A 26,680-nucleotide genomic window follows, 5' to 3' on the forward strand; every position below is an offset into this window, starting at 1 on the left:
AATAAGAGGCCTAAGTGGTTACATTCTGTCTTAGTTGCCATTTTCTTACTTCCTCAGCTCTTTAAATTTAATTTCGGCTTTCTTACCCTAGAAATGGAAGAGAGGGTTGCTCGGTGACTGTGAGTGGAGGCCTCCGCAACACTCTGAGGCCTCTTGTTTAGCAAGAAGAATGGACTCTGAGAGGCTCTGGGCCTTCTCTGGACTTCCGATGTCACATGCCTTATCTTCTTATCGTCTGTGCCCTTAGGTTCATTCGCTCTCTCTTGTGCTGAATAAGACCACCAGTGAGCTTGCTAAAGCGAATGTGTCCAAGTTAATGGCACATCTGGAAATGATTGGTAAGTGGGGAAAAAGCAAACTTGCAAAATCTGGTAAGAATCGGAACATCCTGGTTGTCCTCACATGTGGAGTCCTCACATGGATTAGTGACTTGGTTATTGTTGCTGATCTGGCAATGATTTTTGGTGGCAGTTCCCAAATACTGGCTTATGGAGCAGAATCATCTGGATAACTTGTTAAAAATACAAGTGTCTGACCCAACTCCTTTGCAAGAATCCTAAGAATCCGAGCCTGCAGTTTGGGAGGGAGCCCAGGTATCTAGCTGTATTTTGGCTTTGGCATAGAAAGACTTCTTTGCCAAAATTGGAACTTTTTGAGGGTGAAGAGGGGGCATCATTAATGATTACACTTGGGAAAGAGCCTGTGCTAGGGCTGTCTCTGGGAAGCCTGTGGGTCACCATAAATGGGGGCCACCAAGAGCGCATGGTCTCCGGTAGGAGGATGTTGGAGCAAAGCTGACGCTCTCTCTGGTGGACTCTGTACTTTGAAACTCCTGGTAAAGCTCAAATGATTCACTACATCAGATTCTAAAGAGGGTTTATAAATCTGAATATTTATAAATATGAATGAATCACTATTCTTTCCATCCTTCCTGAAATCAGGAAGATTACAAAGCTTAAATGTTGACTCTAGTTAAAAAAAAAAAAAAAAAAAAAAAGACTGTCTTGGGGAAGGAATGAACTAAAATTGAGAATTCATGCCAGATGTAAATGAACTTATAAATGCTTCTAAAGGTCCCAGTTTTATAACATGGGGAGAAGCTTGGATATTTTCATCAGAGGACATTAAGAGTCAAAAATAAAAGTGTCTTCAATGGATTGGGAGCATAACATGCCAAACATACCCTTTAGTTGTTTCTTAATGCTAATTATGATGATAAAATATGTTTTATAGAAGCAACAGTTCAGAATATCCTTTTTTTTCCTTTTAAATTTTGGTTTTTTTTTTTTTAAAGATTTATTTATTTATGCATACAAGAGCTGGGACACAGGCCAGAGATGCAGGGGGGTGAGAGAATTCACCAGAGACAGAGTGGGGAACAGAACAGGCAGATCTACTGAAACATACTACTGAGGGGAGCAGCGGGCGAGACAGGAGAGGTCTGCTGCACCATATGGGTTGCTCCCTGGCCGACGGGGGACTGAACTCGTGCTGCAGAGGCCGAGGATAGCTTAATAATGCGGTGCTTTAACCCCTTGTGCCACCAGGGAGGCCCCAGAATATCCATTTTTAATATCCACATCGTGTTAATGCTGATTCATTATAGGTTCACATCCCAGGTGTACATTTTTCAACACTTTCTTTGTTCTACCCACCTTCAGGGGTTCACGCATGTGATATCAGAGTTTCAAATCTATGTCTCCAGTGTCTATCTCATTAATTTCGCTTTTATTAAATCATACGAAAATCCAGTTAATGTTGTTGAAAACTTGACATATCTCTGACACTTCCTCCTTTATTCTTTTATCCATAGTACAATTAATAGACCTTATGACATTTCACTAATTCTAATTAGTAATTTAATCTCAGGAGTCACGTTTCCATCTATATTTGTAAATGTCTTATTCTGTAAATTGTGTATGCATTTAATTTAATGTCTTTCCCCTTGTCAGCATTAAATTGTCATAATTATTTCAATCCCCTTTGGACTTGTGCATTGAGACTACCGGAAATATTGCACACAATATTTTTCTGGGTGTATTGAATGTGAAAATTAACTTTTGACATTTAGTTTGATTAAATAGTGAAAAGTCTGTTACATGGAAAGAATGGATCTTTGGAATTTGATCTGAGTACAAGTTTAGCAGGTTTTTTGTTCCAAAGATACTGAAGGTGTATGACAAAAAAGGATCTATAAGAATGTGTTCTGATTTTAACACCCCCAGAGGGAGACCTGGCCTTGCAGGGAAGCATCGGAAGCCTGTCTCTGAGTGACCTCACATCCCACGGAGAGTTCTACAGAGAACGATTCACGACAAGTGGGGAAGAAGCGCTCATCTTCCAGACTTTTAAGTAAAAATATCCATCTTTTCTCACTTAGCATTTTGCCATAATTGCTTGCTGTTTCCAATTCTCGTTGGCTAAACAACAAAGAAAAGCTTTTAAAAATTTTGTCTTGTTATGTAAAATTGATATGATCTAGTTGTGAGGAATTCTGATTTATATTAAAATGGATCTGCATTTAAGTGAATTAGCATTTGCCCTGGCATCATGAACAGATGGGGTATGGCTGAAATAACGAAAGCATGCGTGCTCACGCCCAACTTGTTAAGGGACTTAGGCAAGTCACTTTATCACGACACATCAGCTTTTCTATCTAAATATTGAGAGGACAAAGTTAGGTCAGTTTCCGTCTCACACTAAAAGTTCTGAAATGATTTCAGCCTGAGAAAGTTATTGAAGATTTGGCTGTTAAATTACACAGTGCGTTTTGTCCCTATATAAACAGATTCTGTTGAAACTTTTCAATTCTAAATTGTACATTACATGTTTAGGCTGATCTAGTTATTAAAAATAGTTTTCTCAGAAGACTGAAAATATGAAATGATGGTCATCGACCCATTTGGGAGTTACTGAAAAATAGACATACTCAGCTTTGCCCCCAAATGCTCTGGTCTGCTCATGCCACAGGCAAGTGTTGAAATGGAGTTGAGGAAAAAAAAAAAAACATCCTAAAAGACGTCTGACAACATTTGCTTTCATTCTGGGGAAGTGTATCATACTCTGCTGAGAATTGTGATGGATTTGCTTGTTATATACTACGGTAGTGTGGGTCTATAATAAATAATTCATATAAAATTCCTAACTTTCTGTCTAGCACAGAATAAGTGTCCAGCAATTTTAAGTTCCTTTTTCCAGTGTCTCTGTGTGGCATAAAAATTTATTATTCTGACGTCATCTCCATTAATTTCAAAACCATTGGTAGTTTTTAAATTTCTCTTTGAATATAGATGCTAAAACTCTTTGGCCTGTTGATCACTGAAGTAAAAAGATATCTTTCTGCTTCCAGCAGACAAATTTTCCCAGAAACATTGGTTCTCTTGTTTAGTTTTCTTTAATAATTGTTTATCTTAGATTTGTTACCATTCAAGCCCACATTGTCCAAAATTACACTGAGTAGGAAAGAGTGATTTTCCTTAAAGGTGGGGTAGAGAGCCCAGGTGACAGGTCTGAGCCACAGGCAGCTTCTGAATGGAGTCAAGAGTGAATTCAGTGCCCACCTGTTCGTAGCCTGGGCTGTCACCCACATTCTTATTTAATGTCTTCAACATGTTGCTGAAGATTAGAAAGGGCATAGTTATTGGAATTTGCTTTGTAAAACCCAATTGTGGATTTCCATTTTAATAATTAAAGCTGTTTTCAACCAGGTTTTTTTGAAATGCAAAGTCTGTCTTGCTGCTGAGTCCCTTTCTGCCCTGTTCCTAGGTACGGGCGCCCCGACCCCCTGCTCCGGAGAGAACACGACATCCGTGTGAGTCTCCAGATGGCCTCCGTGCAGTACGTGCACACACAGCGCTTCCAGGCAGAGGTGGTGGCCTTCATCCAGCACTTCACGCAGCTGCAGGATGTGCTGGGGCGCCAGCGTGCCGCCATCGAGGGGCAGACGGTAGGCAGTCTCCGCGTCTCCGCTGCTTTTCCAGCCTGACCGATCAGTAGAATTGTTAAGATAAATCTGGAAAATCTTACTGAAAAAAAGTAAATGTAGACAACTTTATGCTTACTAATGTCCTTCATGTTGCTGATCAGTTACAGACATTTTGCCATTGGAGAGCTTATATTCCTTGTTCATTATATTGTGTTTGGTTACCTTTAAAGTTTAGCTTTTTCTAAGAAAGATAAGTGAAATTTATGGACAGCACTGAAGACTCTGGTCTCCTCTAGGACTTCAGTGGAGAGACCTCCCTTGGAAAGTGGTCCCAAAGAACATATCTGTTATACAAAGAAGGCTTTCCCCAAACACATTAGATGTCTCCAAACTTCTTAATTCATGGCTCCCTTAATGTCTTGGAAGTTTTTCCATGGACCTTCTAGGGCCAAAAGAAACACCTACTGGTCTTTTCCATTTACAGGGTAATTAAGTCTAAACTTGATAAGTAGTCATGTCCTAACAGGTGTTTGAAAAAATGTTAACACATAAGTGAAAGAATAATATTTTCATTCCATCTTTAAATCACTATAATTACTGACCAGCAGGATGTATGGGCCTCTTGGGCACTGAACTTGGAATCAGTTCTCCAACCTGAAATCAGGCTGGACATCACAGCCCTCGTTTCCTGTTCTGCTCTGTCTGCTCATGGCACTTGCCTGTATCATAGCAGCTGCTTTGCTTTGCAAAGGTCTGACATCTTGAAAGGAGTGTAGTGTGATCTCACATCGACGGAACTCAGGCTAATGATTGCTCATGGTGCCCAGCAGGTGACGTCTCGCTCAGGAATTTGGACTGTCCCGGCCGCGCACCTGTGAGGGTGCAGCAACATCCTGTGGTGTCTGGGCACACATTTGGGGACCATAGAGAACAATTACAAATGTATTTGCTTGAAAACTTACTTATTAGGTAGAAGATTATCATTTTAGAAATAGATACTGTGTTCTAGTGACAACATTTAAAACTGTTGCTTTCATTTATATTTTTGATTATGTTATTATATATTGATGTAGCACAGAACCAAAGTAAAAAAGGGCATTTGGAGACAAGTCTTCTCAACTTCCCTTGGCTACTTATTTTTCTCCCTGAAAGTGATCAGTGTTACCTGTTCCTTTGCATCTTCCAGGGAATGTGAGTGTGTGTGTGTGTGTGTGTATATATATATATATATTTTTTTTTTTTTAAAGATTTATTTATTTATGCAAGAACTGGGCTACAGGCCAGATGCATGGGAGGGTGAGAGGATTCACCAGAGACAGAGTGGGGAACAGAACAGGCAGATGGACTGAAATACACTGCTGAGGGGAGCAGCAGGCGAGACAGGAGAGGTCTGCTCCCCCATGTGGGTTGCTCTATAGCCAGCAGGGATCGAACCGGCACTGCAGAGGCTGCGACAGCTTCACAGCGCTGCGCTCAACCACCTGCACCACCAGGGAGGCCCTGGGAATGTATATTTTTAAGTAGAAAAATAGTGCTGAGAAATTAAGGGAGTTTGGGAAAAAGAATAAATCTTACCGGTCTCCAGGAATATAGGTCTGTTTAATTTTGTTTTGCTCTATTAACATGGAGTATGGTAACCACTCTTTTCTCTTTCTAGAAACTTAAAAAAATTAGTATTTGACACATATGAAGGAGTATCTGTAGCAAGTATATGAATTATAAAGTATGATAATAACATAATCTCCAGAAACCTGCCACCAAAATAAACATGAGAACATTACTAAGAGCTGTCTGTGGTCCTTCCCTCTCTCATAGTGCTGTTAACACTCAGCTGGCCACTCCTCTGATTTTTGGGTCTATTACACCTGTAAAAATTAAAGCAAAACCAAAAAGGTGCTGTGCACTGCCTTTTGTTTTGTTTTGACCTTTGCAAAATGGCTTTAACTAGGTTTAACGGTCTGTGACTTGGGTTGTTTTTCACTTAGTGTGTTAATAAGGTTCATTCAGGTTGGTAAATGTGATTGCATTTCATGAATTTTCACTGTGTGTGGCAGATGTTTGGTCCATTTTCCTGTTGAATGTTTGGATTGTTTCCAGGGTTTGACTTTCGTAGGCTGTGTCTCCTAGCGTATACGTGCAAGAGTTTCTCTGAGATACTTGGGAGTGGAGTGACTGGATCACAGAGTGTGCACATGGTTGTCTACAAGAAAATGCCCGGTTGTTTACCAAATGGCTGTCTCAATGCTACACACCCATGGGCAGTCTAGTCTAGTCTAGCATTCCTTTTAATTCATGTGCTTTGCAACACTTGTTGGCCTTCTTATTTTGGGCCAATTGCTGGTTATAAAACGGTAGGTATTCCATTTATGGTCTACATATACTTAAAAAGAAAACTTCTAAATTGAGGAGTAGGATATGGCACACACAGTAATGTGGCTAATTTACACATTTGGAATCCAGCTTCTTTTCTTAACCTTTCTGCATAATCTTTTCCCATCTTGCTTTGCATTTTTCGTAGCTATCCTATTTAATAACACTACAATCCATCAAGCTAGTTTACTTAACCATTTCCTTATTTTTTAACATTTAAATTGCTTCCAGATTTTCATTCTTATGAGTAATGCTTCTATGAATATCTTTGTGCACATGGCTTTTTTCAGTTTTTGCAATTATTTTTATAGGATTGAATCCTGTTAATGGTATTGTTTGATCAAAACTATGGACATTTTTATGACTTAATGCAACCTTCACTGAACGTTGTCTGTTAGAATTGTTATATACCTTTAGAGCAATTATTTTACATGTGTTTAGACAGTAGTGTTGCTGTGAGGAATCCTTTGGGCTAGGAAATGAGAACACTGCAGAAGTGACTAATTGGGTTTAACTTCCATGGATAAGCAGAAATTAAATAGGTAGCTCTTAAGATTTGCTTTATCAAATTGTATAAAACAGGCCTCCCCTGGTGGCGCAGCAGTTGAGCGCTGGGCTGCGAGGCTGCCCACAGCCTCTGCAGTGCCGGTTCATTCCCCGGCCACCAGCGAGGGTCCCACAAAAAACAAACAAACAAACAAACAAACAAAAAAAAAAAAATTGTATAAAACAAGTAGAAGGTTAAAGGAATGTTTTTCGTTTTGAACAGGACTGACTATGTGGGCTTTGAAGAAAAGCTGAGCTCAGGGCTCTTTATCCCTAGCTGTTTGACTTACTTAGATTTACAGCAAGAGCAAAAGACCTGCTTTTATTTACTGATAAGAGAAGGAGGTTATTTTGTTTGAAATTTGAATTCCTTTCTTCTAATAGCGTACTGGTGACAGACAAAGGTATCGTCCATTTTTGACTAGAAGCTGAAGTTTTAGTCCTACCTTTTTATAAATGATGATCCAGTGGGATTTTAAATTTCCTTTCAATCTTGATATTTGAAATTAGAAGAACCTCATGTACCTAATTTGTTTGGACCAAATATAAATTGTTTATTTTTTTATCCCAGAAGTATTATGTGATTTTCCTGTGTCTTCTACTTTACATGTAGTCTCTTATGTTAAAACCCTTTGTTCACTGGGCAACTGGGAGTATGGGTTTTTGATGGAGCTAAGATGTGCAATTTAGAAATCCCGGGATAGGACTCTGAAGTCTAGGTGGTGTTGCCACTATAAGTCACATGACCAGTGGCAAATTTTTTTTCTTTTTTTGACTTAGTTATAGGAGGAAAATGGAGATAGCAAAAATAAGTGTGGGGCATTCAGTTAAAAATTATTTGTATTGAGGGGCCTCCCTGGTGGTGCAAGGGGTTAAGATGCAACCTACGAAGCTATCTGCAGCCACTGCAGCAGACCTCTCCTGTCTTGCCCACTGCTGCCCTCAGCAGTGTATTTCAGTCAGTCTGCCTGTTCTGTTCCTCACTCTGTCTCTGATGAATCCTCTCACCCCCTGCACCTCTGGCCCATACCCCAGTTCTTGTATGCATAAATAAATAAATTAAAAAAAATTATTTGTATTGATGCATTGAGTTTTCAAAGTGCTTTCACATGTTTTATCTCACTTGATTCTTCTAACAGCTTTGCTTGTTCATTTCTTCAGCTATTTAGTGGATGTTTACTGAGGAATGATGTGTCATATAGCCTAAGTGCTAGGAACATAATGGAAAACAAGGAAGACAGGGTCATTGCCCTCATGGAGCCTTTAGTGGGAAAATATAAACAGGGAAAAAAAGGTGATTATGATGGTACCTAATGAGGCAGTGGGCATGTATTTAGGTTCTTAATTTCTTTCAATAGTTTTTTTTTAGTTTTGAATGTACTGGTGTAAATAGAGATATACATTGTTTTATATAAAATATATTTATAAATATATTTTCACATCTTATTAATGTTATTATAAATGATACTAATTTTAAAATTTCAATTTCTAATTCCTGGCTAATTGAATGTAGAAATAGAGTTGATTTTTGGGAATTTGTTGAGCCTCTGAGTCAATTTTCCTTCCTCTTTAGGTGAGAGATCAAGCCCAGCGCTGTTCACGCGTTCTCCTGGATATTGAGGCTGGTGCTCCTGTTCTCCTAATCCCAGAGAGTTCCAGATCAAATCATTTGATTGTCGCAAATTTGGGAAAGTTGAAAGTCAAGAACAAGTTTCTTTTTGCAGGTTTTCCTGGAACTTTTTCCTTACAAGATAAGGTGAGCAACCTGCATCCATCCCCTTTCAAGCTCAACCTGTATTTTCACACCACTGAAAAATGCATGTTGTCATAAGAAAATCCCTACTTCTTTCACTTTTGTAGTATATGTAGCTTGAAGAATCTTTCTTTGACATTTTATTGACATTTCAATGATAGGAATAGTATAAATCATATCTCTTCCTAACTGTATATAGTAACTTTTGCAAGCAAACCAGCAGAACCAGCTTCCATCCTTATAATGCTGTCCTTGCAGGCTGACCTCATGCTAATCAGCTTTTTCTACTACATGGCAGGTTTCAGAGGTTGTGATTGGGCCATTGGTGTATGAAGCCATTTAACAATATCGTCATAATAAAATCTTATAGTATATTGCTTTATGGTTTAAAAATACTTTTGCCCTTATTTATTACAAGAGGTTTTGGAGGTAATTGGGATGAGGATTATGGTTATTTTCACTTAGCATTTGTAAAATGAGGGCTTGTTGAATACACAGTAAAAATGGGAACACCTAGTAAATCACAGACTTAGCGCTGAGGGGACCTCGGCGGTGGTCTAATTAGCCCCCTCCTGCCCATTTTGCAGTTGAGGAGACTGAACAATATTGCTGGAACTAGAGACGAGGTCTTGGTCTCATGGTGAGTTGTAATGAAACCTTGCTGGTTTCCATAGCAGCTTTCCAGTCTATCTGCTTATTCAGTACATTTTATCTTGTTAGAAATGCACTCAGTGAAATTTTCAGTGAGCTAGGCTCATTTTTTAGACTAACAGCTAATATATAAGGAGAGAGAGAGCCTTTGAAGATTTGAATATAAGATCTTGTACGACTGATAATAATAGCAGCAAGTAGCTGATGTTTGTTAGATGCTTACTGTACACCAGTCTGCACTAAGATCTTTCCATATTGTTCCTTTTGTTCTCATTAAGAAGTGGAGAATTATTTAGTATTATTAATACTGTATCGAGCAACCCCAGAATAGACGTTCAAGTGTGCATACACTTAAGAGTAGACCTGGCCATAGTACAGACCTCAATAAGTTGGTTGGTTATATATTTTCTTTAAATTGTGGTGCATTGATTTATAGTGTTGTTTGTGTTTTTAGTAGTATAGGTAACAACCCCCTTGCGGGTGTTGTTTTGGGGCATTTAGGTTGCTTCCATATCTTGGCTATTGTAAATTGTGCTGCAGTAAACATGACTGCAGGTTTCCTTTCAAATTAGCTCTTCTATGAACAAATAAATAAATAAATCTTTTGGATTATTTAGCTAGTGAAGAGTAGAGAGTCAAACACGGACTTTGATATGTCTGCTTTCCACACATGGTGCTCTTAACAGTAATATGCTTTTACCTCTCAGGATCAGGTTTATGTGGGGACAGTAAAGTGGCTAAGGCTATTCCTGCTGAGTGTCTTACTAGCCCTTTCCTGAATACCTGTTGCTCTTTGAATTTTCTACAAGGTGTGGCAGTGAAATCATTCAGTGACTTAGAGATGGTTGAACTCCAAAGGTTATTACAAAAAACACATACGCTTGAGCAGTTGTTTGTCTCTCCAGATGCAGAGAGAAAAGGAAAGGAAAGAGGAGCATAGGTGGTAATCCTCACCAGAACTTTGCTCAGGTTCAGAGAGTCACGGGCTGTTGGCAATGCCCCAACTCAAATATTAATTTCAAAATATTGTCGCTACAATGTTTTCATTTGTCCTTCATTGGCTCCCATCCATTTACTCACTGTCCTGACCTAAACTTCCTGAACTGGAAGTTTCCGATTCAGCGAGCGAGCGGGGATGGGGAGAGGAGGAGGAGAGTGAGCACAAGACAGTGAGAGTCACAGGAAGCTCAGGGCCAGGCCCACACACGGTGCTGCTCCGCACAGCCTGCTCAGTTAGTGGCAGGAGCAGAGGGTGAAGCCAAGGAGCAGTGTTTAGCAAGAGGTGGCGCCACCGGTGTGCAAGTGTCTCGTTGACCTGTTTTCAGACAGGAGCTGGTGGCCGAGAACCTGCTTGTTTCCCTCGTGAGGAAGTCCTTCTGTTAGAGCATTGGGCTCCAGAGGCTTCCCCTGGGAGAAACTGGCTTCTGCCTCTGTCTGTTGTTTAAGATAGTAAAAGTGAAATCAGCCACCTTGGTCTCAGGAAGAAAATCTGTTTACATAGTTGAGAGAGATGCATTTTGCTGGTCACTGACTAGAGTCTTAAAGAACATGAAAGAAAGATCCATTCTCAGAATGAGGGATTAGTAACGACTTCTAAATTTCCATGTTCACTTTTCCCAAGTCTGAGGTATTTTTGATGAACCTGACAGACATTAAACACGTGTGTCAGGGCTTGTGTTTGCACCTCAAGATGCTGCATCTTGTTCAGCTCTGCGGTGACTGGGGTGATGGACCCCTCCACTGAGCCCCCTGTGGTAAGACGATCAGATGTTTACAGTGAATCTTTGTTTTGAGGTCTGAATTTTTAAGGATGAGGTTAGATCCAGAGTGGGTGATCAAGTTGAATAATCCGTTTTTGTTTCCCAGCCCTTCCTAAAAAGGTCAAGGACTGCCTTTCTGCGCCAGGTATGTCTCTATTCGGGCTGGTAAGCCGACTGCGAAGTTTATCTCTAAAGGAGAATTGCCAAAATATCTCAAGCCATTTTTGCGAAAGGGTTACTATTTTATTAAGCAAGCCAATGACAGTGCGTAGTTTGTAGAGTTTTAATGAGAAAATTTCCTTCTATTTGTTTTTGAGGATTTGGTTTTAAGTGACAGCACATACAAGGATCGCTTTTTCTTCAAGGTAGAACATAATGTTTTTGCCTCCTGGTTATTTTGAAAAACCTTATGGGATTCCACAGTCAGTTCACGTGCTCGAGAAAGAAAATGAAAAAAACTGACCCTTTGTAAGATTCAACTACTAGGAGAGTGCACTTTTCCCCTTCTGGTAAATCACTTCCCTCGTGTGTAGGGAAGTCCTTAAAGCCCATTAAAAGCAATTTAAAAATGTTCAGCTCTAGGTAGTATTTCTTGGCACTCTTATTTCCTTAAATCCTAGAAAAACTTTATCTTGTTACAAACTGGTGATGGTTCTGTAGAATTCCATAAGGGCTGCTTGGAGTGTGTCAGGTGTTAACGTACCTGTAAGCAGATAGGTGTATCTGTGAAGCTTACCTCTGCACAGGTGCAGTCAAGCTTACCTGAGCCAGGTCTACATGAAGTGAACACTTTCTTCACTCCAAATTACTTTGCATTTACGTTGGCCCTTTCATACCTATTTGCATGTGTGAGATTTGTCTTGTGTGCATCCCAGGTGTGAAAGGACGGGAAATAGTCCTGAAATCAAGGCTTACGAGGGGCTGTTTGCCTGGAGGGTCATGGCTCCTGCGTGCCCAGAGTATTTTCCGTAAACCCACACCGTAATGAGCATGGGTTTGAACTTTTTACATCTGCTTTTCCTTTCATTTTTCTCAACCATAGTTTGTGCTTAAACCACAATTTCCCTGTCAGTCTTTTACAAAGCTTTGAGTTAATCCCCTCAAGCCACTGATTTACTTAAACCAACTATAGAGAGGCTGTAGAGATGAATCAAATGAAAGAACAATAAATGTGCTCCAGAGTTTAAATAAACTAAGCAAGAGGGAAATATTTAAATAATGGCATTTGCCTAGTAATTAACCTTGCCCTTCCCCCCCCCACCAAAAAAAAAAAACTGTAGAACGTGAGAGCTGGTTTCCTTCACCATTAATGTAATCGCTACCCGGGATCACTGAGGAGAGCAGTGTCATCATGTCCTTTTCTGAGATGAATAAACTTTTTCAAATTCTGAGGGGAGCAAACATAGAAGTCAGTACTGGAGGAAATCATCTCTCCCTCCTCCCAACTTGCTCGTGAGAATGGGTAGATGAGAACAAACTGATGGTGCCGCGTCCCTACAGGGATATGGATCTGAGGCTGGCGTGAAGACGTTTCAAAGTCAGTTACTAAATCATTCTGCTGAAAAAGACTGAGCCTTGTCAATCTGAGGGAACTAAGTATGTAAGGGAGTGGATAGCATTTTCAGTAGAATCACAGAATTAATTTCACTCTTTACTTTTCATGCCCTTGAACAGACAGGTAATAAGAAGGCTAACTCCCGTGTTTCCCATTTTTTTGTCATTTACACAGTTTTTGAGAGATGGAAAGGTAAGCCTTGGAGGGAGATTTCTAGAAAGCGTGTGTCATGTGGTCATGGCTTCCTTCCATTCAAGCTGTGTTGCCATTAGATAATTGTCTTAGAACAGTAAACCCTCCCCTTCAACAAAGCAAATATATTTCATCATATGGCAGAGAGATTTGCTTTTGTTGCATTTGACCTCATTAACTGCTGGCAGTTAGCATCCTGATTGCTCTTCAGCCAAGATATTACCTCCTGCAAAATCATTCTAGTTTTCTGCAGATCTTGAACTATATGTAAAACCTCTGCAGATAATTACATGTGGCAGTAAGTGTCATGACCTCTTACCCTCTTATTCACGGGATCTGGGTGGCCAAGTGCCAAGTGTTAGTGTAAAAGAGCCTGGGGACCAGCAGGACAGAGACAGCTGTCCCTCACCCAGCATCTTAGTGTTATTTTGTTTCTTCCTAGGAATCTGTGCCCTCAGCTTCCCCAACGGGCACACCCAAGCATAGTGCGAGGAAAATGCCAGGCGCAGAGGAGCCCAAGGGCACCCATTTTGAGGGGCTGTTCATGGCGCCTCCTGCGGGAGCGAGTCCAGGCAGCCTGAAGAATGAGTTGGCGCCGAATGCCTTGAGCAAGCAGCAAGGGTACCAGGCCCCACCTGCTGCCGACCAGATTCCCAGGAGTCCAGGTAAAAGGGGAGTAAAGAGCTACATAGCGAAGGTGGGGAGATTCACGAGGCCGTCTCAGGAACCTGGGGTATGTGCGCTGTGTAAGCAGATGCTGACAAAGGACAGCGTTTCTTTAGTGGTGACCTGATTTTGGTATTGCGTTAGAAAGCTTACGGATGTAGCACTAGCACTATGTGACTTCTACTTAGCAAGGCGCGGCATGATGGAGAGGCTTAGATTGCCTCATAGACCAAGGTAGTTGGTAGTGTGGTCGGCACAGTCCTGGATCCCCAGACACCCTTGCAAGGCATCATCCAGACACTGTCTTTTCATGTATTATTCTATTTAATTGTAAAAATTTCTAAAAACTAAAAAAAAAAAAAAAAAAAATTCTAAAAACTAAGAGAACTTCTTTTTAAAAATATTAGTGTGGATTGGATAACCACAGAAATACTCCAGCGGCTTTTAAGATTTATTTTTTTTATTTATATAAGAACCGGGGTACAGGTCAGATGTGTGGGAGGGTGAGAGGATCTACCAGAGACAGAGCGGGGAACAGAACAGGCAGACTGACTAAAATACACTGCTGAGGGGAGCAGTAGGTAGAGTGGTTTTGTTAGGTATAGTGGAGGGAGTTCATGGTGATTTGACAGTGATTTGGATTGATCAGTGGTTGTGGAATTGGCTGCCCTCGCTATTTCTTTGAACAAGGAGTTTTGTTGCTAGGAAGTTTGGTAACATCTCTGCATGCGACCCCAGCTGGATGTCCTGAAAAGGGGACACATGTTAAGTCACTTTAGTCCTAGAGCCTTGGCCTCAGCCAGTGTCTGAGGAATGTGGCATTATCTCTGTGTGGTGTGGAGGGGAGCAGGCAGGAGTGTTCAGCTCATGGGGCATTGCATAGGAAATGTGGGGGCCATCTTGGAGACTTATGGACACCCAGTTTTCTGAGACAGGCAGTATAAACATTTTCCAAAGACAGAATGAGCTGTGTTTGGCTTTTTAGCTTTGTCCAGGGCCTGCCCTGCCTGAGTCCATTTTCCTCATTCACTCTTTTGCCTCGGGTTCACGTAGAAGACCATGTCTGCCTGCTGGACTGCATCGTGGTGGATCTCCAAGACATGGACATCTTTGCTGCAGAGAGACGCCCTCGAGAGTATTCTAAGGCCTCAGAGGACAACAGCGGAGATCTGATCTTCCCTTCCTATTTTGTGCGACAGGTGGGAGGAAGCCTCCTAACCGAGCCTTGTAGGCTGAAGCTGCAGGTGGAAAGGAATTTGGACAAGTGAGTATTTTAAGCGGTGTAACTGTCATAAGTAGAATCTTAGTAACTTGGAAATCAGCACTACGAAGTTAAGTCTGGAGGAGCAAGCCACTCATTTCTCTCTTCCTCACTGCAACACATGTCCCTCCTGTGTGCTGCTGTGCCCCCAAGGAGCCTACATTTTGTTGAAGGAAACAGGAAGGGAAGTAGATGATTCTGGCTTAGTGTGTAATTAGGTATTATCACTTATCACTGTGCTATAGCATTGCAACAGGGACCTTGAAAACAAAGAGAAAGGGCCATGAATTTAGCCCTTTAGTCAAGGTTTGGTGGGGGTAAGGTGGAAGAGAGGGCAAGGAGAGTATTTAGGAAGAGATGACATTTGGATTAAGTGTTCCTGGTACAGCAGGTCATGGACCTGCCGGCTCTTTATCTGGGGCTCTGTTTCCTCCTAGTGACGGCTGACGTGCAGTTCTGCCCGTCTCACTCTGTTAAGCTCTGAAATATTCCTTAAAGACTAATGAGTGAACTCTGATTTACCTTTTAATTGGCCTCAAAACCCAGGATACTTATTTCTGTGTTCTATTTCTAGAACTTTGCTTCGGTTGTCATTTGTTCCATATCTGGCTGGGAGACTTCTTAAAAATAAGCATTTCTAGACCCTGTCTGAGACCACCAGCACCTGACTCAGGGCTGAGCCTTGGACATTTATTAGCGAGGTCCTCTGGGGCGCTTGTGCACAGTGGGCCCTGTGCGTGTGGGACTGGGCACTGCTGGTCAGTGCAGCGTCTTTCCCTTTGGGGCACTCCTTTCAGAGGAAGCAGCAACATTTGCATCTCAGCTCCAGGAAGAGATGAGATGTGTCTGTGAAGTAATGAAAGGGGTTCTCAGTTGTGGCATTTTGGGGAACGGCCTCATTACTTCAGCGATTGGGGTTTCTCCCTTTGCAGTCTTGGGCTTGGCCAAGTTGTTCAATTTTGCTTTTTTCATTTCTCTCTGGATTAATGACACAGTTTAGCTGCTCACATTGGGGTTTTTGCATTTCATTCTTACTTGCCAGTCAAGTGCTTCCTGGCTGGTGTCCAGTTATGGTTGGCATGGCCTATATTTGGTTTTGCTGGCTTAGCAGTCTTAAGAGGAGCTTCGTTATTTAGAAATGGAACCGTTCGTTTTCTTTTCAGGTAATGCTTTCCAAAAAAATTGCCTTTCTGCTTATCTAAACGTTACCCAGTTTCATCAGTGTGTATGTGCAGATAATGATACCGTTACCCAAATAGAAGGTGATAACTGAACACAAGGCATCCTGTCACATCTCACAGCACAGAGCCAGAGCCCGCGACGGCACTCAGTGACCCGCGCCAGGTCTTCCTTGCTAATGGCATCATTGCTCTTTTTGCAGCTGTTGTATGGACAAAGTAATATTTTGTATTCTTTTTCCACTTCAAATCCTGGCCCTCCACTTTGTACATTCAGAGTGTTGTATCTACAGGGATCCCCACTTCTCCCTGGAGGGTAGTGAACAAGCTCCTGAGTATTGGGGTGAGGTTTGTACCTCTGCCCCTGGGCGCTTACAACTTTACTCCTGCCCATTGCCGCCGAGACAGAAACTGGGTCAGATTTCATGTGCCGTGAAGCCTGGTTTCTTGCTTTAGTCAGTGCTAAATCCAAAGAGCTATATACAGAGCCTGGCATCTTTCCTTTCTTGCTTTCCCTGCTGTAATGCTGAAGCTTTTTTCTGAGTGTTGCAAGATTTTTTCCACATTAATGCATTACTCAGTTAATCCTGATTTGGTGCCTTTCTGAATGAATATTTTTGTGAGAAAAAGGGCCTATTTAGCTGAAGCATGACCCCTAGTCAGACTAACTGGCTTCGTTGGAGCCACATAAAATTTTTGTCATTGGAAGTTAGAAATTAACTGGATGACAATGTGGTTGGGTACATATTAAAGCTTAGATTTGGGTGTAAACTCTGTCAGTGTTAAGTTAGTGACTTGCTTATAAAAGTGACCTTTTTTCTTTTTTCATAGAGAAATAAGTCATACTGTGCCTGACATAGCTATCCATGGCAATCTCTCCTCTGTCCACTGCTCTCTGGATTTGTCCAAATACAAGCTGATCCGTGGTTTATTAGAGAACAACCTTGGCGAGCCCATTGAGGAGTTCATGCGGCCTTACGATTTGCAAGATCCAAGAATTCATGTGAGTGAGACTTTCTGTTCTTCGTTACTGTCATCTCAGCAGATGGTCACCCTAAGTAAATATTCCTCAAATTCACCTGGGGGATGAAGATGGAGCAGTGAGCATGTTTGATTTTTCTTGCCATATTAGCCCCATTTCCAGGTTGGCCTCATCAGCTGTGTGTTGATTGGCATTTTCTCTTGCAGACCGTCCTGAGCGGAGAGGTGTACACGTGCGTGTGCTTCCTGATTGACATGGTGAATGTCAGTCTGGAGCTGAAAGATCCAAAAGGAAAAGAAGGTTCTGGGTCCCTCGCCAGGTGTGGCTTTAATTCCATTATTGAATTATTAGTAGTGGTGTGACAGATAATTATTAATAACAGCAATGCAAACAGCACACAACTGGCACAGAGCAGAGGCTGTGGTGTGGGGGCTCACTGACGGGTGTGTTCTGCAGCGCACTTTTTAAATATTTGGATTTGTTACTGCCCCAGTCCAGATAGCATTGGCTCTGCTGGAGTGGCAGACCTGAGAGCAGGGGAACAGGGAAGTTGTGTTTCTCCTCATGCTGTGTGTCCACTGCGGGTCTCAGGCTGCTCTGCACCTGACAGTCACTCCGGCCAACAGAGTAGCCAACCTCAGGTTCAGAGCGCTCTGATGTGGTTGAACTTCAGGGGCCAACCTCATGGTGCTGGAATGTGGTCCCACGCAGAGGAGCCAGTCTCGTGTGTGTCTGCAGAGGGGGAGGCAGCAACTGTGGTGAGCCGCACTGGTGACTGTCACCACCATCATTTAAAAATTGAGAAATTTTACACAGACTGGTTGGATGTGAACTTCTTTTCAAAGGAAAGTGTTGGCAGTAGTGGGCCTGTCTTCTGACTTGGAAGCATCTGGAAGCCAAGGAGCTCCTTGGCTGCCTTTAGCTAGGGCACAGCTTACCTAGTGATTCACTTATTTAGCTCACTTACTGATCTTGTAGACCTACAATTTGTGATGACCGGAATGAAATTTTCAAGGTGCTTTGTATTTTCACACTTACAACTGTTTATGTTTGGGCAAATGTTACTCCTGTTTTATAGATAGAGGTTTTGACTAGTATCTGATCATATGGCTGGTAGAGTAGTTAAGATTTGAAAGGTGGACTTCAAGGTTAGTCATTTCCCCACTGAAGTGCACTATCTACTACTTTGTCTTTCTCTTGGAAAATCTATCCCGGTCTGAACCTAACTCAGTGGATGAAAACATGGTATAGTGAGACCGGGTCCCAGCTTGATGGTCTATGAGCCAGTAATTTTTTCTGATGAGTGGCTGTGCCCTTGTTTTTTCCTAATACGGAGTAGTTCTGTATGTATGTAGTGCTGTATAATTGTGAATTGCTTGTTGTCGCTTCCCATGTTAAAATTTAAAAAAAGACAGTCCCTAATGCATTTCTTGTTAGTGGATCAATCGCATTATTTATGGGGGAATATATATGAATATATTAATTCAAAAAAAATAAAAAAAGTAAAAAAAGACTGTGCTTGTATGGACGAATTTGGTAAGACTTGTTCCCAGAAGCTGTCTTGAGAATCCGGTAGACACAGGTGCAGATCTAAAAGGGATGCTTCGTGCCCCTGGGGACTTACTGCAAGCATATAGTCTTCTGAGACTTAAAGTGAGAATGAGAATGCTAATGAGCCAAGAATATAATATATATAACAGTATCTGGTGGTGTGATTTCTCATGAAGTTCTTATGAACAAGACTGTCTCTGGAAATAGAAGGTCAAATACAGGGTTGAGTGTCACTGAATCCGCTTGGGTGGTGTGTTCACAAGGCCAGTGAAAGGTCTCGAATTAGCTGTTCTTCACAGACCTTCGGCATATTCTTGATTTGGTTTTGTTTTTGGAGAATGGAAGAGTTTCACATCTTGTCTACTGTCTCCCTTTTCAGATTTGACTTCAAGAAATGTAAACTGCTTTATGAGAGTTTTTCCAACCAAACCAAGTCCATTAACTTGGTTTCCCATTCCATGATGGCCTTTGACACTCGCTACGTCGGGCAGAAGACCAGCCCAGGTCTGACAAACGTGTTCAACTGTATCTTTCAGCCCTCCAAGAACAGCAGCTCCACCCAGGGCTCTATTCAGATCGAGCTGCATTTCAGGTAGTAGATCCTGATCTGGACTCTGCCTTTCTTTATCACTGTTGCTTGTTGATGGACTGAGTAATCCCTGAAAAGATAAATAGGTAATGGCTATTTGTGCACCATCCTGAATATGTAACTTAATACTCCTGAAACCTTGCAGTTTCATTCATTGACCAGATGATGTCTCTGTTGCCTTAAAAAAAAAAAGTAGTTTAGAACTAAACCTCATCCTTAAAAATCAACCTCCCTGTCATGTGTAGACTACTTCAGTATAGAAAGTGACTTGGGGAAGGAAGAAATTATGCTTGTTTAATGGGAAAAGAAGGACTGTACAAAGCTGGTTTTAACTGTCTTGTTGACGCAGTTCTCTGTGCATAAAGAGCTTTAGTATTGTAGACTATGGATTTCTTCCTGGAGTTATAGGAGGCAGCACTGTGTGTGGAAACAGCCTGAGTTTTAGAAGGGGACAGATCTGGGTTCAGAACCGTGATCTGCCACTGTCTACTCTAGCTTTTTAACCCAGCACAAGCCTTTTAACCTCTCTGAGCTGCAATTTCCTCTTCTATAAAATAAAAAGAATGACTGTGCCACCTCATAAGGTGGAGATAATAATTAAAATAATTCTGGCATGCTGCTTGGCATAGATGGTGGCTTTTATTATTTCCGATGTATTATTTCTGGTGGCTGTGCCATTTTATGATATACTACTGTAAGATTTTATGTGACTGAGTGAGCATAGACTTGAAAACGGAAAAACCATTCAAATTCAAAGGGAGACCTTTGGAACTGATGGCAGTTTCATTTTGTTAATGCCTGCTGCCATTAGAGATGTCGTAAATATAAACTGGTAAGTAAAGAGCCTGGGAAAGACTTCTTGGATAGGCAAAGAAAGAAAAAAAAATGTCATTGAGATTATTCTTGTATTTGCATATTTAAATATGCCTGACATTTCAGTGTGCTGTTCAGTAAATTCCTCAGGGTTGAACTTTTCTTTAGGGAGAGGTCATGGTCTCTCTCCATATATCTTCAGGAAATCTAGCAACGTAGACGTTTAAACCTTCGTATGAACTTTCTGAAAGTTCAGGAATAAGCATGCTAGTTGCTGCTTATTGATCCCTACCATGAGCCAGACACTCTATCTGCCCATTCTCACTGGTCTGTCAAGTGGTTGACTTCTTCCCCATTTAACAGATGCAGACATAGAAGCTTGGAGGGGGTGAAGTACCTGTTGGGGTCACACAGCTAGTGAGTGAAGAAGTTTGAACTTAAACCTGGGCTGCGGATTTCAAAGTTCATGTCCTTTCCAAAAGTCTTCAGGCCACCACGGTTCTGGTGTCCGGGCTGATTGAAGTCAAATGATAAGCTGACTGTGCCCTCCAGTTCCTTGGTGTGATGTGATGTTTATTTGAACAGGAGACCCGCATGTATTTGCTCCATCTGTAGAAACAATTTCTTTTTAGGGTTACTTTACTAGCACTGGTCTGACTTCCTAAACCATCAGCTAGTTGTGTCACCCATGATGTTTTTAATATGCAAGGAGCCTTGAAATACTGTTTTATACTAAATAGACTAATGGCGCATAATTTCTTGGAGTCAAATAATGAAGTCTTACCTTGACTATTGCTAACAGAAATCCCATTGTCAATGGGAGGGTTAAAATGAAGCCTTGATTGGAACTTTTGAACACTTTCTGTGTCTCAAGAAGAATTACTCTTCTGTTGGGATTTTGTGTGTCAAATGTAAATCACTTCACTGTACTTAAAGGCTTGAAATATTTTCCAGAAAAGAAATCAGACACACTTTGACTTTCTAGTGAGTGTTTAGCTCTGATGATCTATGTTCAAAATGGGGCGGAAAATTTTATTGAGGGCAACATTTTTTCTCTATTACAAAAGGGTAAAGTGTTTCTGTGAAAAATGCTGTGTCTGTATGAGGCAGACATGCATCGTTATGCCCTTTTTCTAGAGGCAGCGAGCCAGGTTTAGGGGAAATAGGAGACTGGAGGAGCCAGCCTCAAAAACAGCTCCAAGTCTGCTTTTTCTGAACAGAAGCCCCCGCCAGGCCAGGGAACTAGCTATTAACTGGTTAGCCAGAGTTCCAGAGTTGATCCTGCCCTCATAGAACAAAGCTCACCTCCGAATGCTGTGGAAGTGTCCCCAGCAAGTTTTCCTTCTACCTCTCTCTGCCCACTCATCCACTGCTAGGAACTGATAAGCCCCTCACCACACCGTGGCTGGAGGCCAGACCTGAGAGTCCTCCTTGGATTTTCACCTCAAATACAGAATTTGGAGAAATGGACACTACAAAACTAATATTCTCTCTTCCATTCCCTCAATGCCAACCCTCGTGAGGGTGCTTATGGACATGGTCACAGTAATGCCATCTTATTGATCTTCCTCATCAGGCCAGAAAGTCTGGGCTTTCAGGTCAGTTCCGGGACTACTGTGTAAATTTGGTGTCATAAAGAAATGATCCTAGTGATGAAAGATGAGCACCTTATTGACCTTCTTGAAATAGCCTGTTGGGAAGGGAGCTGCTATTTAGCCACCTCCTGTTCTGGGCCTGGCGCCTGAGCTCCCTCTCACTTGGTGAGCCAGGACACAGGCTTGGAGGAGCTGGGTGATTCACTGCACAAGGGGGACGGGTCGAAGCCTGTGCACTTGACATAGGAGGATCCCTCAGCCTCGGCCCTGTTGACAATTTGGGGTCAGATAATTCCTTGTTGTGAGGGCTTTCCTGTGCGAGTAGGCCCCTAGCAGCCTCACTGGCCTCTTCTCACTAGAGCCAGTAGCAGCCAACTGCAGCCCCTAGTTGTGACCATCGAAAATGTATCCAGACATCAGCAAATATCTCCTGGGGCCGAGATCATGCCTGGCTGAAAACTGGCCACTGGACTGCTCCCTGTTGCTTTTTCAGGGCGTGTTTCTTCTTATTGAAAAATGCCATGAACTTTTGGAGACATACACTGAGTGTACTAAACCTGTGTCCAGAGACCACTGATCCTCAAAGCTGTCGCTTACCACCTGCCAAAACTTAGTAATATGTTTGCAAGTCAACAAAATATCCTATTTTCCCTATTTCTTTGATCTTCTTGTAGATCTACAAAGGATTCCTCCTGCTTTACAGTAGTTCTCAACAATCTCCGAGTGTTTCTCATATTTGACTGGCTGCTGTTAGTTCACGATTTTCTCCATACTCCCAGTGATGTTAAGAAACAAACGAACATTACTCCTTCTCGCCACCGTAACTCTAGCAGCGAATCTGCTGTGGTTCCCAAAACTGTGAAAAGTGGAGTAGTTACCAAGCGGTCTTCCCTTCCTGTGTCTACAGAAAGGCACCTGGAGGTCAAGGTCAACGTGACGGGTGAGTTTACACAGGTTTGGATGTTAGGTGCCGCATGTCCTCCAGCTTGACCTTTCCGCTGCCTCTGAATGTTTTTTTGTTTTTTTTTTTAAATTTCTGCCTAAATCTCTGATCCCTTTTGTTTTATTTATTTATTTATACATACATACATACTTACATACATATACATACAAGCACTGGGTACAGTCAGAAGCGCGGGAGGGTGAGAGAATTCACCAGAGCCAGAGCAGAGAGTAGAACAGGCAAAGTGACAAAGTACACTGCTGAGGGGAGCAGTGGGTGGCAGGAGAGGTCTGCGTACCATGTGGGACCCTCGTCTGGCAACCGGGGATCGAACCAGCACTGCAGAGACTGCGGGCAGCCTCGCAACCCGGCGCTCAACTGCTGTGCCACTGGGGAGGCCCTCTCTGAATGTTTTTTTAAAAAAGATTTATTTATTTATGCATGCAAGAACTGGGGTACGGCCAGAGGTGTGTGGGGGGGTGAGAGGATTCACCAGAGACGGAGTGGGGAACAGAACAGGCAGATTGACTGAAATACACTGCTGAGGGAAGCAGTGGGTGAGATAGGAGAGGTCTGCTATGCCGTGTGGGTCAGCTCCCTGGCCGGGGATCAAACTCCTGCTGCTCCACTGCCTCTAAATTTCGACATGAGCACTTACATGTCTGCGTCTCTCACAGACCAATCAGGGTGGAAGTTCTTGATCTCTGTTTTCAGGTGTGAACAACATGGCCCGTGCTGAAGGCTGCAGGGTCCCTCGCCCTCCTCCTCTGCCCGCTAATGCGCATGCCTGTCCTCAGCACCCAACTACTAGGCAGTGGTCTTCTCCCCTGCCCCCCTTGTTAAATCTGGCTTGATCTTCAGGACCCCATCAGATGGGCCTTACTGAGTGTAGGGAAGTTTGGTATTTAAAAATCTCAGAAGGCAAATTAGCCAGGGGATTGTTTCTTTCTTTACAAAATGATTATTTTTCTTTGCAAATCCAATTAGTATGGTTTTTGTTAGCTGGTGAATTCTTCTGGTATCTGTGCTGGTTTTGCTTGCAGTGATGTTCCCCATCTACTACTCGGTGACTTGGAAGCTGCCAGCATAATGCATTTCGAATGGGTTTAGTTTCAAAATATTAATCTATCCATGGTTTTTGATGAAAACGCAGTGTATAGAGCAAAATAAATTTGTCATGTGCAAGTGACTAGAAAGTCGCCTGTACTAATTTTAAAAATCCCTACATTAAATTGGCCTGCTTTGTTTGTAAACAACTTGAGCAGCTACGTGGGTGACAGAGAGCCTTATGCTGTCTAACATTTGTTTTTTGTTTTTTAAAGATTTCTATTATTTATGCATACAAGAACTGGGGCACAGGCCAGAGGTGCAGGGGGTGAGAGGATCCACCAGCGACAGTGGGGAGCAGAACGGGCGGATCCACTGAAATACACTGCTGAGGGGAACAGTGGGCGAGTCAGGAGAGGTCTGCTGTGCCACATGGGTCATCTCCCTGGCCGGGGATCAAACTTGTGCTACAGTGGCCCCGGATAGCTTCATAGTGTTGAGACTTAAGCCCTTGCGCCACCAAAGAGACCCATGCTGTCTAACATTTGTATCTGAATCTGCTTCCTGGGATTCTAAAGTAGGTCACTGCTTGGAGAAGGGACGAATTCTTGAGCTTCTGGAGATCTGTTAGACCTCCCAGGAGACCCAGCTTGAAAACATATTCTGCAGAGAGAAAGTACACTCATGTCTTCGTGCCCAGGCAGTGCTCTGCTGGCTGCGCCTGGCCAGATACAGGAAGTGAACGTGGACAGACATGGTGGAGAACCTGTCCCGGTTAACGTGCCCTCTGGGGTGCAGAAGCTGCTGCTTCCCAACTCCCCAGTTTGGGCTTATTTGACGATGCTGTCCTTTCCAGGCACGGAGTTCGTGGTCGTGGAAGATGTGTCCTGCTTCGACACCAACGCCATCATTCTCAAAGGCACCACTGTGCTCACCTATAAGCCCCGATTTGTTGATCGCCCCTTTTCAGGAAGTTTGTTTGGCATTGAGGTAAGAGATCTAAGTGTCCACTGAAATGCTCAAGAAGGGAAGTACCTAGAAGGGAATTTCTGCTCTTAAACTTCCTTTGGGGGAAATAAATAACGAGTGGAACTGGAAGACCCTTGCTCCCCTCTTTTTGTTTTCTCCTCAGAGCTTGCAGCTTGTTCTAATGTGAGTTCAGTCAGCCCCGTTAGGCAGTAAACATGTGGGAGAACAATACTGCTACCCCTTACCCCACCCCCTTCCTCATGAAGTTCAAGGCGGCTTTCTCTCCGGTGCTGTCAGGCTGCTGCTGTGTTCCCCGTTGCTGTGCAGCGCCTGCGCTCTGTGGGACCTGGTTTGTGAAGGTGCTGAGGGTTTCATGCTTTATCCGTTCAGGAGTGTCTCAGCTGTCAGGGCGGCTCCAGGGAGGCCTGTGTCACCGAAGGAGCAAATCTTCCCAGTGCGTGTTGGGCTCTGCTTTGCTCTTGGAGGAGATGGTTTGCACTGGAGCAGCCTCTCTAGCCTGAAAATGACATTAGACAATATTTAGCAAAACCTGCTCTGCCTCTTTTAAAGCAGGGGCTGGGGAGAGAGAAGGAAATAAGGCAGATTATGATCTCTTTAAAATGATGGAGATTATTTACTGATCTCAGCTAACATTCCTCCTGCTAGAATGTTTGGTTGGGGTTGCTCATCATTTCCTTCCCCTCACGACTGACCTTTCCATGCCCTCTTCTTTCCATTGGGATTGTTCCGAGGTTGAATGAATCAAACTCATTTTCACCCTTAACAGCATATGGTCCTTATTTTTTTTTCCTGGTCAGATATAACTGAATAAAAAAGAAATTTCACTGCATGACTACTTGTTTCTCTTACGTAAAGAAACCTCCATTTGAGAGAATGGATGCTGGCAAGTTGATCATAAAATTGTAATTCATCTGCTTTCTAAATCACCACAGTGCCAGCTTTGAATGGAAATCTTGGTGATGGATGAATGAACTGTCAGGTACAATTGGGTTTTGTGTAGCAGGAATCCCTGAAGAAAAAAAGAAATGAAACTTTCCTGCTCCAGAGTCCTAGAAAGAACTAGATGGCAAAGCATTTGAGACTCTTGGGAGTTCCTCTCTGTCTGTCTCTAGGCAGCACAACGGAGTCTGAGTTTTCAGACCTTTTTGATGGGTGGAGAATTTATAATGAAAGCAGAATGAGTTCATTTGGAATATAGCAGAGGCCCTTGGTTTGCGTGTTTTTCAATCGTGCTAGAAAAATTGGGGAAGGGCAAGGCAGATGAAAATGAATCACTTTCTTCTTTCTCGTGTGTTCTTCTCGAGCTCTCGAAATAATTTGTTCCTGGAATGGGAGTCCTGCTTCCCTCCTCTCTCCCCACAAATGTATTTATTTTTAAACTTTTATTATTGAACTTTCTAAACACACATAACATAAACAGAGTGGTATAATGTGCCCATCTGTGCCTGCCACCCAGCTTCAATAATGTCTTTATTCTCAATTTTGAAAGTGACAACTGTAGCACATAAAATAGGGGCTGGAGGTGGCAGTCACCCTCACAATACATAATCTCTTTTGACGTTTTGATGTGTTTCTCTCCTTAAAGTCATGACATAATATTATTTTGATTGGGCCATTTTTTTTCCACATCATTTATGCTGTAACTGTCTTCCGACGTCACTTGTGATCTTCGAAAACATCACTTTTAAGTGTTTGTATAATAGCCTACTGAGTAGAGGTAATGTAACCTTTGTTGCTCTTAAATTTGTTACTATTAAATATTGGGTCAGTGAATTTTTCTATAGTTGGCATTATTTCCTAGAAAGAGAGAAGGTTATTGGATCAAGGGGTGTGAAGTTTTTTTTAGCATTTTGATGTGGCATTCAGCTGCCTTTGCACAGGACTACTCTGCGTGTGCTCGTCAGCAGTGGGTAGGGGAGCTGTGAGGTACACAGGACTGCTTCCGAGATAGTCTTTCCTGCCGATGGCTAGGCTCTTCCTTTACCAGATGTTAATTCTTGCCTTCTTGTGTTTCATTCTCTAGGTGTTTTCATGTCGACTGGGGAGTGAGCAGGACACAGCCCTGTCAATTGTTGATCCGGTACAAATTCAGGTGGAGCTGGTGGGGAATTCTTCTTACCAGAATAGCTCAGGATTGATGGATGCATTCAACAGTGAAGACTTCCCGCCTATATTAGAGGTAATGAAGGCAAGCCGTGCGACACCTGCAGACACTGTCCTCTTCTTCACTCTGAGCCCAACAGCATTTTAGTTAATGCAGCAAAAACTAAATTAAAAATGACGCTGTCTCTGTGCTAGCAGATCTTGCAGACT

The 26,680-nt window shown here is 42.5% G+C and overlaps 1 protein-coding gene across 3 annotated transcripts in view; it reads left to right on the plus strand.

Moving 5' to 3' along the window:
- Nucleotides 1–26,680, plus strand: part of VPS13D (vacuolar protein sorting 13 homolog D) — a 199,992-nt gene that overhangs the window by 37,079 nt on the left and 136,233 nt on the right. For all 3 annotated transcript variants that reach the window (XM_037501218.2, XM_054691171.1, XM_037501217.2), the window contains exons 22-33: nt 248–338; nt 2,226–2,352; nt 3,766–3,946; nt 8,415–8,597; nt 13,195–13,417; nt 14,472–14,682; nt 16,689–16,860; nt 17,046–17,158; nt 18,770–18,982; nt 22,062–22,327; nt 24,234–24,367; nt 26,391–26,546. In XM_037501218.2, the coding sequence (XP_037357115.1) occupies nt 248–338; nt 2,226–2,352; nt 3,766–3,946; nt 8,415–8,597; nt 13,195–13,417; nt 14,472–14,682; nt 16,689–16,860; nt 17,046–17,158; nt 18,770–18,982; nt 22,062–22,327; nt 24,234–24,367; nt 26,391–26,546 (2,070 nt within the window). The remainder of the gene's footprint in view (nt 1–247; nt 339–2,225; nt 2,353–3,765; nt 3,947–8,414; nt 8,598–13,194; nt 13,418–14,471; nt 14,683–16,688; nt 16,861–17,045; nt 17,159–18,769; nt 18,983–22,061; nt 22,328–24,233; nt 24,368–26,390; nt 26,547–26,680) is intronic.

The sequence above is a fragment of the Talpa occidentalis genome, unplaced genomic scaffold, assembly GCF_014898055.3.
Source record: "Talpa occidentalis isolate TD23 unplaced genomic scaffold, MPIMG_talOcc4v2.1 talOcc4.9, whole genome shotgun sequence".
Classification (NCBI taxonomy): domain Eukaryota; kingdom Metazoa; phylum Chordata; class Mammalia; order Eulipotyphla; family Talpidae; genus Talpa; species Talpa occidentalis.